General features: G+C 38.2%; 1 protein-coding gene across 1 annotated transcript in view; it reads left to right on the top strand.

Moving 5' to 3' along the window:
• The first annotated feature begins 3,075 nt into the window (after positions 1-3,075).
• LOC143847374 (AP-4 complex subunit epsilon-like) overlaps positions 3,076-19,085 on the top strand; it is a 33,974-nt gene continuing 17,964 nt past the window's right edge. Inside the window, exons 1-8 of the mRNA XM_077356182.1 lie at positions 3,076-3,928; positions 8,298-8,483; positions 9,785-10,000; positions 10,223-10,333; positions 14,100-14,297; positions 14,434-14,565; positions 17,940-17,996; positions 18,099-18,215. Coding sequence (XP_077212297.1) covers positions 3,362-3,928; positions 8,298-8,483; positions 9,785-10,000; positions 10,223-10,333; positions 14,100-14,297; positions 14,434-14,565; positions 17,940-17,996; positions 18,099-18,215 — 1,584 coding nt within the window. The 5' untranslated portion in view covers positions 3,076-3,361. The remainder of the gene's footprint in view (positions 3,929-8,297; positions 8,484-9,784; positions 10,001-10,222; positions 10,334-14,099; positions 14,298-14,433; positions 14,566-17,939; positions 17,997-18,098; positions 18,216-19,085) is intronic.

Genomic DNA, 19,085 nt, shown 5'->3' with positions numbered 1-19,085 from the left:
TTCCATCAGCTCTGGAGCTTTTGGCGTATCGCTGACGTACCAAAGAGACTCGTACCCAATACCAAGTCCGTGGTGACCCCTTGATTGGAAGTAAGGTTGACTACATCCACTTTCGATGGGACCCACCTTGGTTAGATCGGATGCATGGTGTTCTTCGGATCCTACTTCCTGTGTCCCAATTCATTTCATATCAGACCATCAATCGGAACCTCCTAGTAGGTCATATTTACATTGTACATATTTAAAATTTTCACGTAGGTTGAGCACGAGCAGCACCCACAGTGTGGGTTAAGGACTCAAGGTCAATGGTTCGGGGAGGAAGAGAAGAAGGTGACTCGAGGTTTGAGAGAGATGAATAACAAAATGCTAAAAAAAAAGGAGTCATTCAAATAATTCATATGTCTGATATTAACAAAATACCCTTGAGATAATAGTTAAAGTTATCATATTTTTGTAAATATGATAAAAATCGGATTTAGGACAGACCTACGGGATTTTGTTAGTAGTCTAGGTCCAAACGAAAATAATTTTGGATCCTATGATAGGGATTAGAAATATGTCTGTGGGTTTTAATAATGTCTCCATGCCTTATATATTTAAATTTGGATTTGGGTGATTCATCAAACCGCTCGTGTCTGCCGACACCCCTGGTTGCACAATTTTCTGGGTTTACCGGGTGTTTCGTTTGGTTATGGGGTGCCACGTCATCTAATAGCAGTGTTTTAATATAAAGGAATTGCGTATGTAGCTCAAGGCAACTATGTGCAGCTAAACATGCCCTTAGGGTATGTTCGGAAAGGGCTGGCAATTAAACCCGCGAAAAAGGGGATCTGCCCCGGGACAGAGATTCCTTGATTTAAGTAGGGCCGGGGACTGGGATGGGAATTTTAAAAAATTCCCGTAGTAGGGGCAGGACGGAGATGGGGATGGCTCTGGCTTCGCCCCGTAATCCCCCTCTATAATTTATATAAATATCCCTATGTCCCTATACATCTTTCCATAAATGTTATATTTTAGTTTGGAACTTTCTATTCCTATCCAATAATTGTTTGATTAGATTGAAAAAAGGGCGATGATCCCCCCCCCCCCCCCCCCCCCCCTCTCTTTTAGCATGATTTGATGTTAAAAAGCATTAAAGTCTGCCTGCAATTCTTGTTCAAAAGAAGGGCGCATTATCCTACAGGGGCGAAAAGATCATATCTCTGGAAAAAAAAGAAAAAGAAATTGCTATTATAGCAGGGCAAGAATGGGGCAGGGAATGTTTGCTAGAAGTGTGCGGGTAGGGATGGGATTAGATTCTCGCTGCTTGTGATAAATAGATGAATAGAATGTAATGAATTTTACTTGAATCTTCTAACGATTTTATCAGAGACCAATGATTTATAGCTAGCTCATGGGCTTTATTTCTCCCGTGAGGAGTTTTTATACGGTATATTCACATATTTTGACAAAATACGACTGGGCAAGGAGTGGTTACAGAATTCCGATGATAACTAATCTTTTGAAGACAGCAACCTGAAGGATGTAGCATGGTAGGAGGTGAGGAGAAAGAAGTACTCTACCATTCCTCAACAGAGATCACCCCCATAGAGGTAGAAGTTCAAGAAGTCAAATTAGAAGATATAGCCCTCCTGGAACATTAGGGGCATCAAGTTGGCTCGAGCTATGACATTTGTTTCATCGGTGCTTTTCTATGCTAACTACAGCCATGTTGGAAATGGGCATATCTGGCTCATTTGGGACCCAAAGACAATCTGATGAGCTAGACATCTATTTCGTCACCATCGATTTGCTCAATTGTCACTAGTATTTTGAGATCATTCGAGTCATCTGTTTTCCCCGTCTGATGTGACTCAAGGATAGATTATCATACTTAAACATATCATCTTTCTTTTCATTTAATAGACCGGCAATAATACAAGCCATCCATTTGTTGGGATCCCAACATAAATAGCCCGCGCTCTGAAAAGCATCTCCATGTAATGATCCTAACCATCTGGCTCTTGGAGGGATGCCACATTATATAAACATCTGTAGATCAAAGGGTTAGGATCATCCTAGGGAGATGATTTTAAGGGCCAATTTAATTTGGGGCTCAACAAATGAATGGCACTGGGTTAGGATCACAAAAAAATGTGGGCCCCGCTTTACTCAGTTAAGTATGGAAAGAATATAAATCTAAGTATATTATATGGGAAATGATATATTTGCTCCCCCGCCCCCGCACTTGGGACAGCCCCCTCCAGTGTAAAAGAGTTGTCATAAATACACTAGGAGGGGCTGTCCTGGGGCAAATATATCGCTTCGCTGTTGTATATTCTTTGAATGGCAAATATTTATATTAATAAAAACAAAAGAACACGGAGAGCGAACCTGCTCCAATGTAAATAGGGGTGTCTAAAAAAATAATTTCCATAGGATGATCCTAACCCTCCGATGTATAAAAGTTTCCATAATGTGCAGTCCCCTCTATAGATCGGAGGGTTAGGATCATCCCATGGAAATGATTCGTGTGGTACTAGATCCAAATGGACGGTTTGGATATCATCCTATGGCGTGAGCCGTACCGAACCTCCGTGTAAAAATACGGACTTGTACGGCCACACATCATATAAAATCTCTATATTTCCATTTACAAAGTGAGTTTTTATACGGTGTAAGCCCTTATAGTCCCTTATTTTTCAAAAAGTATTGTACGGACCCACTATAGGATGATCCAAACCGTCCATGTGATGGGCTGCAACGTAAATAGGCTGTGCCTAAAACATCATTTTCTATAGGATGATCCCAACCCTCCGATCTATAGAGAACTGCATGTTATGGAAACCTCTATAGCTCGGAGGGCTAAGATCATCCTATGGAAAATGATTTTTGGTATTTACGTTGTGTTCCATCACATGGACGGTTTGGATCATCCTATGATGTGGTCCGTACAGTACTTTTTGAAAATATATGGGACTATATTCCATGTAAAATCTCTTACAAAGTTACCATACCATTTTTACTTCTGTAATCAGTGGCTTCCACGATTGAGAGTCCACCTGCCGCTCGTTATAACTTGGATTTCTTCCGACACCCGGCTTCAAGTGCAGTCTCTCCTTTCCTTTCAAATTACTCTCTCTCTCTCTCTCTCTCTCTCTCTCTCTCTCTCTATTCGTGATCATCGAGATCTAGATCTCTCCAACCTTAAATTCACAATAACCCCTTCCATCTAGGGTTCTTCTTCTTCCCGGACTCCGCTCACTGATGCAGAAACTGAATCATCAAAGAAGATAATTGGACCTGTGGAACCCTAAATTAACCAGTATCGAACCAAGCAAAAAACCTGGAGCAGTTAAAAACGATCGGAAGGGAGCTCGCCATGGGCTCCCAAGGCGGATGGGGCCAATCAAAGGAATTCCTAGATCTCGTCAAATCAATCGGCGAATCCCGATCCAAAGCCGAAGAAGATCGGATCATCTTAAGCGAGATCGAAATCTTGAAGCGTAGAATCACCGATCCAGACATTCCAAAGCGAAAAATGAAGGAATACATAATCCGCCTCGTCTACGTAGAAATGTTAGGGCACGATGCCTCTTTCGGATACATCCACGCCGTTAAAATGACACACGACGATTCTCTTCTTCTTAAGAGGACTGGTTATTTGGCTGTCACGCTTTTTCTCAACGAAGATCACGATCTTATAATTCTAATTGTCAATACGATCCAGAAGGACTTGAAATCTGATAATTATTTACTTGTTTGTGCCGCGCTTACTGCGGTTTGTAAGCTAATCAATGAGGAGACAATTCCAGCTGTTCTTCCTCAGGTTGTTGAGCTTATTGGCCATCAGAAGGAATCTGTGAGAAAGAAGGCTATTATGGCTCTGCATAGGTTTTATCAGCGCGCTCCCTCTGCTGTTTCTCATCTCGTCTCCAATTTCAGGAAGGTCTGTTGATTTTGCATCTGTTCTATTTTTTTTCCACAGCGTTTCCAATGCGCGTTTACAGTTTGAGTGATTGTTATGCAGTAATTGTACTTCAGTTAAGTTCAGATAGTTCTGGCATCATTAGATTTGCTTTTGTTTGAGAATTTTCTTCATAAAAAAATGTGACACTCTTTATATTCTGTTTGGACACATGGATTTTATAATCTAGGATTGTAAAATCTGGCTAAAACCTGAATTTTATAGGCTAAAGCCTAGATCTTATAATCTAAAACCTGGATTTTACAATCCTGAAAATTTAGATCTTATAATCTAAAACCTGGATTTTACAATCCTGAAAACGTACACTCCAGCTTTTAGACACTGTTCGTTTGAGATTATGGCAACCGATTGAGAGCCCCAAAGCGATTGTTGGGGCTCTCAATCGGTTGCCATAATCTCAAACGAACAGGGCATTAGCTTATAAAATTCAGGAATATATAATCCCTGATTATAGAATTCTTGTGTCCAAATGGCCTGTAACTGTTAGAGGATTTGTACCCCTACATCAAAACACACACTTTTTGATCGGTTACATTTTGAGTGATTGTTATGCAGTCATTGCACTTGAGCTAAGTTCAGATGGTTCTGGTATCATTAGATTTGCTTACGTTTGAGAATTTTCTTCATAGAAATGTGCCACTCTTTAATTGTCAGAGGATCTGTACCCCTACATCAAAACACACACTTTTAGATCATTTACTTTTTGAGTGATTGCTATGCAGTCATTGTACTTCAGTTATGTTCAGATAGTTCTGGCATCATTAGATTTCCTTTTGTTTGAGAATTTTCTTCATAGAAATGTGCCACTCTTTAATTGTCAGAGGATCTGTACCCCTACATCAAAACACACACTTTTAGATCATTTACTTTTTGAGTGATTGCTATGCAGTCATTGTACTTCAGTTATGTTCAGATAGTTCTGGCATCATTAGATTTCCTTTTGTTTGAGAATTTTCTTCATAGAAATGTGCCACTCTTTAACAGTCAGAGGATCTGTGACCTTAAAGCACACGCTTTTCGATCATTTATATTTTTGAGTGATTATTATGCAGTTATTGTACTTCAGTTAAGTTTAGATAGTTCTGGAATGTTTAGATTTGCTTTTGTTTGAGAATTTTCTTCATAGAATGTGCCACTCTTTAACCATCAGGGGATCTGTACTCCTACATCAAAACACGCACTTTTCAATCACTCATGCAAAATAAATAAATGGCAAGGAAACCAATTTCCAATTGAAGAAAAACGGAAGAAAGAAAAGGAAACAACTTGAATCAATTGACTCCGACATAGTTACCTATTGAATGCCGAGGCCTGATAGAATTTGAAATTCTAGGTCTAATGTCATTCAAAGAACAGGTTTGAAATTCTGAGTCAAAGAACAAGTTCTTGTTTGTTTTGATGACATTTTTTCTTCAAGATCACTAGTGAATGTTCTTTGAGTCAAATATTTACTTATGTTGCGAGCCTTCAAGTATAGGTTATTATGCTAGAAGTTTGTACATGATCTAGAAAAAATTGGAAAAACTCGTAACTTTCTCTGCTGTTTTCTCCTTGAAATAGCACCACATCCTTTTTTTTTGAATGATCTATAATTTTATTAAGGCAAGGCTGGGGAAAACCCTGCGACAGAGGTGTTCAGTACACAGAAAAAGAGAGCAAAAGAAAGCAAAGATATAAGAGCATAGTATACCAAAAAGCAGAGCTTCTCAAGGAGGGAGAAAATAAAAAATCGTTAATCCCTTCTGACTCCCGCCCGGACTAACCTATCTGCATCACTGTTAGCCGATCTTCTGGCATGCCAGAATATAATCGGGAAACCTGCCACATGGTCTTGAATCTCGTCGATAAAATTCGCAAATCTCCTTGGATGAGGGTGAGTCCCATCCATCCACTCAATCAATCTACCGAAGTCTCTGCTGTCAGTGATCATGATGCCTTGTAAAATCGCACTCACTTCTGCTGCTTTCTCTTTGAAATAGCGTTATCTGATCTATAATATTATTAAGGAAAGACCGGGAAAAACCCTATGACCGAGATGGTTAATAGATTCAATTCAATGAAAAAGAGAGCAAAAGCCTTCCTACTCCCACCCGGGCTAATCTATTTGCACCATTGTTAGCCGGAATATAATTGGGAAACCCACCACTCGATCCTGAATCTTGTCAATAAAATGCGCAAATCTCCAAGGATGAGAGTGACCCTCCATCCACCCGATAACATTGAGGGAATCTCCCTCTACAATCAATCTACCGAAGTCCCTGCTGCCAGTGATCCTATTGCCATGTAAAATCTACCTCACTTTCGCCTTCATTGGAATCATCCTTCATTGGAATCCGTGATCACAATGCCGTCCGAGAAGGCCCATCTGGTCGAACCGCTATTGTCCTTGAGAACTCCTACTCCACCGCTAGGTTATCCAAACTCGATACATCGAAATTAAGCTTCAACGGACCTGTACCAGGGGGATGCCACCTAGGGGAAGGAATATCCACCTGCTCCCTACTGAGACAGATCTCTCTCCAGCAACATTTAAGGTTATAGCTAGAGATGAACCTGTAATAAGGAAGGATCTACACCCACAAAATAGTAAGCGATATCACCTTAGTATAGTTGAAATGCGAGCTTTTAACCATGCTTCTAAAGGCATGAGAGTTTCTTTCCTTCCAAGTAGCCCAAATAGTGGCCAAGAGGACCATGCTCCATAAAATCTTTCCTTTCCTCCGCCTAGGGGCGAAAAACCAACACTCCAATAGATCGACAAGCCAGGAAGGGAAGACATAAAACATCCCGAATCTCCTTACGATGCTGCTCCACACATCCTTGGCTACCTTACCATGGAGGAACATATGGTCCACTAACTCTCTTGCCCCCTCACATAAATCTCAGTGACCAACATTAAGCATCTTACGGTTTCATAGGTGATTCACCGTTGGGATCCTGTCAAGAAAAGTAGTCCAACCGAATGCACAGACCCTGGGAGTTGCAGGAATGCTCCACACTCTGGCCATGTGAGAGGATAGAGTCCACGGAACGATATGTTGGTATAATGATTTGACGGTGAAAACCCCAGAAGTTCTCCAAATCCAAACCCCAGAATAGTACCACATCCTACTCCCAATATTTTTATTATGGTACGCATCTTGGTTTTATTTTGGGTTGAATTTATGTTCGAAACATGATATTGTTATTTTATTTATGCTGCGCTGTCACCCTAAACTATATAACTTTAGAAAATTTTGTTCCCACAACCATTTGGCTGATCTGGAAAGTGACATCTAATCCTTTAACATATTAAGGGGATTAATTAATAATATCATCGTTGAGGTTTTGGAAAGAGCCCCTGCACTGAAAGACTTTAATTGATAACATCAACTCTCCTAATATAGGACAAAGTTGGCATTTGCAGGAATTACAAGGAGGCTAGGAGGCTCTGGATGAAGGGGCTACCTCTTCAAGCCTATTTGAAAATAAAATTATATGTGAACAATAACATTTGCTAGGACGATTCAAGAAGAAGGTCTTGGTCTGGTAATGGCAATGTGACTCAAGCTCTGGTTCTGTTATTTTCGCTTACATTGGCCCCATTGAGAACTTGCAGGCCATTGGGGTGGCATAAGAGCACTATGGGTTGGATTAAAGATTCTCAGATTCTTCAATCCTAATCAAGTTTGGATGAAAAGTTATTTTTCTGTCGTAGCCATGGCGAATGAAGAATTTTTTTTACTGTGGCATTTCTTTCATCATTTTAAAGAAATGGAGAGATGGATTTCTTTTTGAGTACCTATGAAGATAGCTGTTCTTTCATTGTGAAAATTTTGCTGATCACCTGGCTAATTTTTGTTTAGATTGTATTATTGTAATAAAGTGAATTCTGTTATTTCATGCATGACATAGTTTCTTCCATTTTATGTGATCGGGCACATGATTTTGCTAATTTTTTCTTGTCTGCTTTAATGGAAGTTTAATTTCACTTGTTAAGAAAAACAAAGAAGGGGGAGGTGCTATTGGTCATTTTTTTTGAATGGTTCATTCTTTTAAAAGAGGGCAAGCCTTGGTGCAACGGTAAGGTTGCTCCATTGTGACCTGGTGGTCACGGGTTTGCCTCATAGAAACAGCCTTTCTGCAAAGCAGGGGTAAGGCTGCTTACATCTAGCCCTCCCCAGACCCCGCAATGGCGGGAGCCTCATGCACTGGGCCGCCCTTTCTAATGATTCATTCTTTTAAAGCATTAGAATTCATTAACCAGTTCTCTGTTTCAAATGTCATACAACTTCTCTATGCTTATATCAGCGCTTGATATTTTTTTGTTTCTTATTTTCCTTTGTTGCAGAGGCTTTGTGATAATGATCCTGGAGTCATGGGTGCCACACTTTGTCCGCTTCTTGATCTTATTACAGTAGATTTAAGTTCTTACAAAGACTTGGTTATCACATTCGTTAGCATTCTTAAACAAGTAGCAGAACACAGACTGCCGAAGAGTTATGATTACCATCAGATGCCGGCTCCATTCATTCAGGTATGTAACATGTATGTCATAATTATTCCCTCCTCCTCCCCTCTCTCTCTCTCTCTCCTAAAATTACATGGATATGGTAAGCAGAGCACATTGCAGTTCAAACTGAAATTACAGGAAGTTACCTCTGTTTATTTTTCATGTTAGTAAGAGACTTCCACATTGTGTTGTTTTCTAGGTAGAGCCATGAAATATTTCTACTGCTGAACGTAGCATCATTAGCTTTGCCTTTTGTCAGGCATAAAATATATCCAAGGGTTTGATGACTGCACTGAAGTGATCTCGTGTATTTGCGTTTTAATTATTTATGTCAAGAGTTGCTTATAGAGGGCGAGCCTTGGCGCAATGGCAAGGTTGCTCCATTGTGACCTGGTGGTCACGGGTTCGAGTCATGGAAACAGCCTCTCTGCAAAGCAGGGTTAAGGCTGCGTACATCTAGCCCTCCCCAGACCCTGCAATGGTGGGAGCCTCGTGCACTGGGCCGCCCTTTTTTTATGTCAAGAGTTGCTTATCTTAGTTGCTACTTCTGAACCCTTAAGGTGTCTCAACTTTTTATATCGAACGTAGTTCACAGTGAAAGAAATCTAATGGAGCAGAGACCTCTGAATTGACTTTGGTGTGGCTTTGTAGGTACGAGGCCAGAAAAATAAGTTTAAAGCTTAGAAGCCAGGGGTTTGGGGTGGGAAGGAGTGATTCAGCTTTTAGCTGGTTCTAGGTTGTCTGAAGAAACAATGCTATACACGCTCATATTAATCATAGGGAATGATATCTGCATTCCTCTCTTCATTTCACTCTCATATTCACTAGACATTGATGTTTGTCAACAATGCTATACACAGTCATATTAATTACAGGGAATGATATCTGCATTCCTTTCTTCATTTCACTCTCATATTTACTAGACATTGATGTTTCATAAACTTAGGTTAGATATATTGTAGAAACATTACTTGTACATGTCCCTTTTATCATCCAATTTGGCAGATTTTTTTGTAGTTTGTAGTGTCTTAGACATGCTCATACCATGACGTCCCAGCCTCGGAACCTGCCACTACTTTTTTTGAGACCAAGAAATAAATTCTTGATAAAAAATGGAAATATCAGAACTTTTAGAAAACAGAGAACGAAGGTCTGAAATTCATGTTAATATTGTAATTTAATGTTTAACTGTTTTAAGATTTCTATATAATCTTAGCTTCACGATCACTGTGACAGCATTCTGAAAATGTTACCTGCTCCAATAAGGAATTAAATATGCAGCCTTTATCGTTTTGGGTTTATTTGACTCTCTTCATCACATGCAGATCAGATTGCTTAAAATTCTAGCATTGCTGGGAAGTGGGGACAAGCAGGCTAGTGAACACATGTATACAGTCCTGGGTGACATTTTTAGAAAGTGTGAATCGTCAAGCAACATAGGAAATGCTGTTTTGTACGAGTGCATATGCTGTGTTTCATCTATATACCCAAATCCTAAGTTACTTGATGCTGCCGCAGAAGTAACTTCCAGATTTCTGAAGGTTTGCTCGCTTTGTCTTGTTTCCTGTTTTATGAAATTACAAACTTCAGCTGTGAACGGCAAAAAATAAAATAAAAAAATGAAATTGCAAACTTCATTCGGAGGATATAAAATGTTTTGTTGTTTCTATTTATTTCTTGTGTAATTCTGTCTCCACTCTGTTCTTTGCTTCTTTCTTCCCGAAGTATAACTAGTAGTCTTATGCCTTATCTTCCATGGACAGAGTGAAAGCCATAATCTCAAATACTTGGGCATCGATGCTCTTGGTAGACTGATAAAGATAAATCCAGACATTGCTGAAGGACACCAGCTGGCTGTAATTGATTGCTTAGAGGTGAACCACTTTCCTAGCTTTGTTCTGCCCGATTTTTAAGAGTGCCATTTGCTGTTGGAGCGTCAGGATATTCTTTTTTGACTGCTAAATATTAAATTATGATGCTACTTCTCTCTTATGCTCATGCTGCATTTTCTTTTATTGCCCTTGTGCAACAAATGAAACTGCAATGTGCTCAGATTCTTTAATTTTGTGGCTCCATATATAATGGGTGGTCAATGTGCTTTCATTGTCATTGGTTGAAAGTTGATGTGTTAGATAGTCAGCAATGGTTGTATGCTCAAAAAACAAATTTTATTCAACCCACTTTATTTTGTTTTTTTGGCCACTATTCTAGATATTTCAATTTATTTTCTCAGAATCCTTGTAATTTTTCAACTTTTTCTCTAATCGTTTATTTTCTTATTGAGTGCATTGTCGTTGCTTTGCTTACGCTGGTTGTGTTTTAATGTACTTTACTACTTAGTTCCATATCATGTCAAGAATATTGGTAAGTTGCTAGTTGATTTATCAAAGGTTTTTGTGATGCAGTAGTCCTTATTGAACATAATTAAATTCAAAGAAACAGTTAACGAAGCTAGGGATGGAAGCCATTTGATTATACCAAAATAACTAAGTAAACATAAAGTTAGGTGCCAAAATTATGATGCAGTAGCCCATTGATATAATGCAGTAAACATTAATATGATGCAGTAGCCCATCATATTAATGTAAATAAACATAAAGTTAAGTGACAAATTTATACCAAAATATAAACATAAACCATATTAAATTAACTTAACTCTTAACCCTCACCCTCAAGCTAGAGCATAGATGTCATCCGTCCCCATCCTTGATCACGTGCTACCAAACTGACTTCGAGAGTCTTTGTAAATACGTCCACTAACTGGTCTTTTGACAACCTACATGGAATATATTAGCTTGCCTGTGATCTTCCCATTTACAAAGTGATAATCCGCTTCAACGTGCTTGTCAACAATTAAAACACATCTCTTCTGTAAGTCTTCAACCACATTAACTTGCATGTCGTTTTCCAGTCCGCCCGATAACTGCATGGCAGCTCAAAACAGTCCACTTATAGCAACGATTCACACGAAGTAACGAACCAAGGCAACGATCCACACCAAAAGTGCACGGTAGTCCACACGAAGCAACAATCCACACCAAAACTGCACAGTAGTCCAGATGAAGCAGCTACACAGCAAGAGTGTACCACAGTCCCCAGTAGTCCACACAAAGATTACAGAACAATCCACAAGAAGACGGCATAACGGTGTACACAAAGGCACAATAGTCCTCACAAAGGCATCAACAACCCACAAATAGGCTACAAAATAGCCCACATAAAAGATGCACACACAATGCAGTTCTGCCGTCTACCCTCTACGCAAGGCAACACAAACAATCTAATCCTCAAAAGTAGTTAGGCACGATCACTGCTTAGGCCAGCACACTAGCTAATTCACACAAAGACACAAATTAGGGCAGCACGGTAGCTACACCACACAAAGCTTATACTATCACTAACGAGGGAATAGTTTAGCAGCACAATACACATCGCACCACTCCAATCCTGGCAACATGACAGTCCTCACAGGTCGCAACATCCACACAGAGGCGCAACATTCCCCGCGGGTTCACATCAGGTTATGAAATGGTACATCAACTTTCACAAGAGGGTAGAGATGCTACAAGGACATAACAGTCCACAAGGTGTAGCAGTCTTAATGAATCACAGTGGTCCAAGTGAGGCAATCAGCCGATGAGAAGAGCACAACTTCTATACTAAGAGGCAACAGTCCAATCAAGTGCATAACAATTCTCACATAGCACTACAGCCCACTATAGAGAATACCATGAAGAACACAAAAGTCCAAGCTCCCAAGCAAATTGAAAGCACTTCGCACAAGGCACAACAGCCCATGGAAAGGAGTAGAAATTCATACAAGGGTTTAATCATGGTTTTAAATTTCCATCCAAACTGACACGAAACGGCTGAATTGTTTCTGTTTCCATCCCCACTGAAATGCATACCGAAACTGAATGGTTTTAAATTTCCATCGAAACTGACACGAAATGACTGAAATGTTTCTGTTTCCATCCCCACTGAAATGCATACTGAAACCAAAATCATAATTGTTTAAGTGGTATGCCATATCAATGTGTTAATTATATTTACATGAATTGCATGTGAAATGTGATGCATGTATCATGTATAAATATTTATATGAATTACATGTGAAATGTGGTATGTAGGTGTTGTTGAACCATTATGGATGGATGTGTTGCTTATGTGATGATTTCTAAGTGTGTATTTGTGCTTATTCTAGCATTTCTTAAAGTTTCATCTTAAAATTCTATTATTTGCATATGTTTCCATACGTTTTCATGATTTTATAAGATTTCCACTGCAGTTTCCAACTGAATCCGAAACGTTTCCGTTTCCGTGGTGACCGAAACCGAAACTGAAATTTAAAACCCTGGGCATAAACCACACAAGGACACAATAGTCTTCATAGAGAGGCATTTGTGGGAGGTGTGGAGATTGTAAATCCAACCCCATGATCACTTGTATATATAGATGTAAAGTTCACTAATTACATAAAGGGAAATGATATCTCCACCCCTCTTGTATGTCTTTAAAATGGTTACATTTCCAATTCTTTTTTGTTTTTTTTTTCCTCCTGAAAATAAAGTCATTTAAAAAACAACAACAGGGGGTTTGAATGTTTTTTTCCTAAAATGCCATGATGGAGCCAATTAACGATGTTTCCCATCCTAGTAATGTAAAAAAACATAAAGTTAAGTGACAGAATTACACCACAACATAAATACAAATCAGCATAAACTAACTTACCTCTTAACACCTTTGTACATTAATAGGAGTGAAAAAGATAAAGGTTTTCTAGCCAGGGAAGGAGTTTATTGGACATGCTTATGTATTCGACAAGGTTTACTTCTATCGAAGTGCTACTTTTTCTCCTTTTATTAGGATCTCCTTGTCTTCTTAATTCTCCTTGTTATATTCTCTTTTTTCCTATAAACTTCTCTTGTTTCTCTCAAGAAATGATGCTAATTCTTTTCTCCAATATAACATAGGTTAGGGAGACTAAAATTGTCTCTATGAAGTGACTTAATGCAGGAGCTAGGTTTTTAGGTTTTCAGAATGACAAAGTTAGATTCTTCGCCACCTCCATAAGAAGCAGGACATGGGATATATCTGTGAAAATGTCCTGCAAAAGTTGCTTGATTGAGTTTCCTCTGAAACTTGGTGCTTGGGCAGTTCTTCCAAGTCCAATACTTGACATGGGATTTAGCCATTTTCATTAGTCTTTGGATGATGAATCTTGGGTCACTTGGCATGCACATAGGGTAAGCAAAGTTGACTTGGATGAGTTATTAGTTAGATCCATTTCTTTGAATTATCTTAATCCTGACATTCCATGTTATTTTTTTTTCTTTTTTAATTTTTTTGAACGACTGAAACAAAAATAAAATGAAGCAAAAAATCCAGTATTACAAAGGAAACGGCAAAACAAGAATGAAAAATAAAAAATGCAGGTTATTATTTTGAGATTATATGCTTGTAAAGCATGTTCCAGATATGCTTGTTAACAGTACACAATGTTGATTTTTTTAGTCTGTTTTGTTTTGTTTTTCATTTTGTACCTTTTTTTTTTTTTTTGGTGGGAGGGAGTTTTAGCATGTTAACTGTAAGCTTAAAAATTGTTTCTTTGCTTTAATTTTGAATTGGAATGCCCCACAGGATCCGGATGATACTCTGAAAAGGAAGACCTTTGAATTACTTTATAAAATGACAAAGTCTACCAATGTAGAAGTGATAGTTGATCGCATGATTGACTACATGATAAGCATTAGTGATAATCACTATAAAACGGAAATAGCATCTCGATGTGTTGAGCTTGCAGAGCAATTTGCACCTAGCAACCAATGGTTTATCCAGGTTAGTTACTAATGCTACTTACATAGATTGCCTTTCAAAGAAAAAATGGTACTTATGTTGATTCTGTCTTGTTGATTTAATACATATGTGACTGTGTTAAGAGCTTGCATTACCTTCTAATGAGTTCATTTCCCAGACCATGAATAAGGTCTTTGAGCATGCAGGTGATCTTGTCAATGCTAAAGTGGCACATAATTTAATGCGTCTCATTGCCGAGGGATTTGGAGAGGAAGATGAAAGTGCAGATAGTCAGCTGAGATCCTCTGCTGTATGTCCTCTAATGAACTCATTATAATCACCAAATTGTATATTATGGCTTGGTGTAAATTCTGAACTTATGTGATAATTTGCTAACTTTTCTAATGACTGATCATACTCTTCCAAGCATTTCACTTCAGTGCCGAGAGAGAGAGAGAGAGAGAGACTTGCATTTGACATCTGTGTTCACGACTAGCTTATATATAATATGTATGACTGTAACTTAGGGCCTGTTCGTTAGAGAGCTTGCATTTGACATCTGTGTTCACGACTAGCTTATATATAATATGTATGTCTGTAACTTAGGGCCTGTTCGTTTGAGATTGGGACAACCGATTGTGAGCCCAAAACTTATTATTGGTCTCAAAATTACATTCAAATTTGAGTCCGATAATTGGTTTAGGGCTCACAATCGGTTGTCACAATCTCAAACGAATAGGGCCTTAGTTTCCCATTTTGTATTTTGAAGTATCCTTCAAAAAGTTATACTTGTCACTTAGTGTATTTTCAAAAGGCTAAGCATCCTTCTTCAACAAGTCACACTTGTCATTTAATGTATTGTCAAAAGGGTTCATGCCCATTTCATACCATTCGTACAGGATGTGAACTTATCAGGCTCTTGCTTGCATATATTCTTTAATTTTGACAAAACAAAATTACTTGTATAGTGGATGAATCTGAATATGCTGTTTGGCGCTGTGCATGAACTTTTGAAACTTGTGTAGCCTTTGATGCCGTTCATATGAATGTTTTTGATTTTTTTTTCATGAAATGGTTTTCTCACTGTAATTTGCATCTTAGAAAAACATGTAAAATCTGAAGCTCTGGTGTAGTAGTGGGAGCTGATTTATCCCTCAAAATTTTCTCGACTTATTTTTTTTTTTTTTTTCTGTTTTTAGTTTTCTGATTTTTCCAGGCCGAATGGTTTGTGTGTGGACGCAGCTCCAATTGTTCTTGTTATAAATGCAAAAATGTTGACAAAAGAAGGAATTTTGGTTCGATTTAGAATACCGAGATGCAAGTAGTTCGAAACTTCAAAACAGATTTGCATTTTCAACAAAGGATCTTTGAAGCAACTCAAACTTTGTGAAATTTAAGCTAGGCCCACTATCGAAATGCACAAAAAGAGAGCTAGTTGTGTGTTTATTGCAACACAGCATTTAAGTTGTTTCCTAGTAAAAAAAATGCTTCTCATGTTTGTATATAGTGTGTGAGTTTAGTATAGAACATGCATGATACATCACAGAAATTCGTGTTTAGTATTAAACATGCATGATGCATCACCGAAATTTGTCAATGGACATGGAATATCTTTTCTGTTCCATATTATTCTTAGTGCTTTTGTGCATATTAGCATACTTCCATTTAATTGAACCATGTGAGGAGCTGCAATGAGATCTTAAAGTTTTTCTGTGGAAATTCATGTTTATGACCTATAGAGCATGTTTGGACTAGATTCAGCGGTGTCTCATTTTTGTATGTTGTTTATACAAAGTGTTTTCTTGTGAATGTTCTTTGTTTGCTGTCGTCCTGTTCTTTCGGTTGTGGCTGAAACAAATGTTTTGAAAGCTAAGTTGAGATTCATGGGCCTAAGTTGTATATATTAATTTTAGAATTGCCATCTCCAATGAATTGCGACCTTCGCATTGAAGGTGATTCCCTTGTCATCTGATGGTTTAATGATGGATGTTAGCCTCCTTGAGCCCTCACTGTCGTTACTAGCCCATGCTGTAACATTTGGGAAATCACCTTCCACCAACAATATACCTTCCAATTCTCAAGAAAATGTTGATGCCTTTGTGGAAAGCATGATCCTCAACCTAATTGGAGTCTGCTATACCAAGGGACACCTAGTCCTCTAGAATCAGAGGATATAGAACTCTCTTATCTTTGGACTTACTCTTTCGGAATCCTTCCCCGCAAGATCTTATTTTACTTCCTAAAGAAATTTTGGGTAGAAACTCCCTAAAATTTTCTCTGCCCAATACCCATTTAGCCAAAAGAACCTCATGTACAACCCCAAACAAGCAAAACGAACTTCATTCGATTACAAAGAAAAGATTAACATAAAACAAATTAGAAATAAAGGAGTTGTGAAGATTAGAAGAAAATAATGAAACAAAAAGGAAAGATTATACCTGGATAGATAAATATCAGATCCTCCTTAACCTGGCTCTATGTCCATGTTCCTTGATAATGCATGTAGAAGAGGGAGAATAAGAAAGAGAAGCCTATTGTGTGTGAGTAGAGATAATGAAGTATGGTCTTCATTAACATTTGTGGTCTAAAGGCCGAAGTATGTATAATATATGTGTATATATACTTATATATAGATATCCTATAAAGGGATTTGCTAGCGTCCATCGCAAAAGGCATTTCGTGGATGAGCTGTTGCATGTGAGAGCAGCCAGCTCATGAATGAAGACAAAATCTGCTGAAAAGTGAGCCTGTGTGGCTGCTCTCACGTGCAACAGGCCATCTGCGAAATGCCTACTGCAATAGACGCAAGCAAATCCCTCCTATAAATACAGTGTTTACTCCTCCCAAATCAAGAATGTAGATAGATCCGTCAAACCATATTGGTGATGTGTGGTCATCTCCAGCAAATTGGGGGGTTGTCCCAAATCCCAATATCCCTGCCTAGCCTATCGTGTAGCCAAGATATCATGATCTGAGAGCCATTGAAGGAGAAGGGGGACGGCCATCGTAATGAATACCAGAATGGTATACTTGTGAGAACTTAGAAGCTAGCCAGAATGGTATACATGTGAGAAGTGGGCCAGATGGGCTTGATTATTACTATCATTATCTGTTTCCTTATAGTTTGCATGCATGCACAGGAAAAATGAACAAAAAACATAGCATTTTTTTTCTTTATGTGTGACGAACAAAAAAATGTGCACAGGAAATAGTCTGCAGCAATATTCACATACAATAACACAAGTCTTATATATTTTGGTCATGCTATATTCATGTTATTTTGACCAAATGCTTTCCACTACGAAGAATTAAATGATTTTGCAGGTAACACATATTCTGCATTGGCGCGTAACATAACTAATATATCTAGTGATATAATAACATTTAAAAGATCTCATCTGACATCTTGAGGAGACTTTATTCTTCACCTTGTTTGTCGGGTCAACGCTGCTGTTGCTTTCCTTTTTTTCCTAATATAATAGTTTTTAGGTTAATGTAGGACATCCAAATTATGAATGGAATTATGATACTGCTCAGTATTGTGTGATGAGAGGCTTGAATCCTATTCATGAATTTCATTTCAGAACATTGACAACTTTTGCCTCTGTAATCTGCTGCATTTTCTATTCCTTTCCTCTTCTTATTATTTAATTTTCCGTGTGGATTTTTCTCACTTCTGTGCAGGTTGAATCATATTTACGCATTATTGGGGAGCCAAAGTTGCCATCTTTGTTTCTCCAAGTACTTTGCTCCTTCAATCGTTGTTGTTATCTCCTTGCATTAAAATCATGCTGTCAACACGTTTCTTCAGTTTTTCACCTATTTAACAGTAATAAATTACAGGTCATTTGTTGGGTTTTGGGTGAATATGGAACCGCAGATGGAAAGTTTTCTACGCCTTATATTACAGGAAAGTTATGTGATGTGGCGGAGGCCCACTCAAATGATGACGCTGTTAAGGTAATCCTTTATTATTTGTGGACTCTTGCCTTTATCCGGCTATGCAACTTTTAAATTGCAGTTTTTGGGTTTTATAAGGCCTTTATTGTTTACAATTAATGTCCATTTGTAATGGAGAGCATGTGTATCAGCAATGTGGTCAGGGTTTCATGAGTTGCTCCAGTACTATTTAAGTTGCTCTGTGGCGCCCTTCCATTGTGGTGGTCTACCAGGATAGAACCTTTGGTTATCATTACATTTCTTTGTCTTGTGATTAATGTAATGTGGTCCATTTTATCTCATAGTCAAGATATTCGTGTGGAGATCCTCTGGACCTCTTCCATTATAACAGCTTTATATTGCTGAATAGGAAAACCTAATGAAGAGAATTCTGAGATAGAAAAAACCTGTCATGTGGTAAATGAGCATGACCTCATCAAGAGAAACACTTTACTGCAGAGCCATTGAATGAAGTACTGTTTGGATTTTCTTGTTGATTTCTGAAGGCTTTGGAATTATAGATGAAATTGAGGTTGTAGAACTAAATGAAATCGTATAAGTTAGATTTATTTTGAAGTGTTCACAACAAATTTCACATGCATGAAAAGGGAAATCATACACATAAAACATATTGTGATCAAATTTCCCTCTTGCGAGAAGAGGTTTTATTAATTTTGGTAGGGATCGTACACTTCTGGCTTTATTGGCCATTAATTACATTTTTTGAAGAAAGAAAATACCTCTAATTATCCATGGAGAGGTTCCTTATCTAAATACAACTTTTAGTTAATTATCCTCCAGAAAGATCTGACTTTCGTTAACAGATCTTTTTGGATGAAATTTCTTTGTCTTGGGGACTTTCTTCATCTTTTCAAACTTTCTTCATTTCCT

The sequence above is a fragment of the Tasmannia lanceolata genome, unplaced genomic scaffold (genome assembly GCF_043159265.1).
Source record: "Tasmannia lanceolata isolate RefF3 unplaced genomic scaffold, GAP_Taslan_0.1 ptg000015l, whole genome shotgun sequence".
NCBI lineage: Eukaryota > Viridiplantae > Streptophyta > Magnoliopsida > Canellales > Winteraceae > Tasmannia > Tasmannia lanceolata.
Note: the sequence above shows the minus strand (reverse complement) of the source record. Positions and strands in the feature narration are given on the sequence as shown.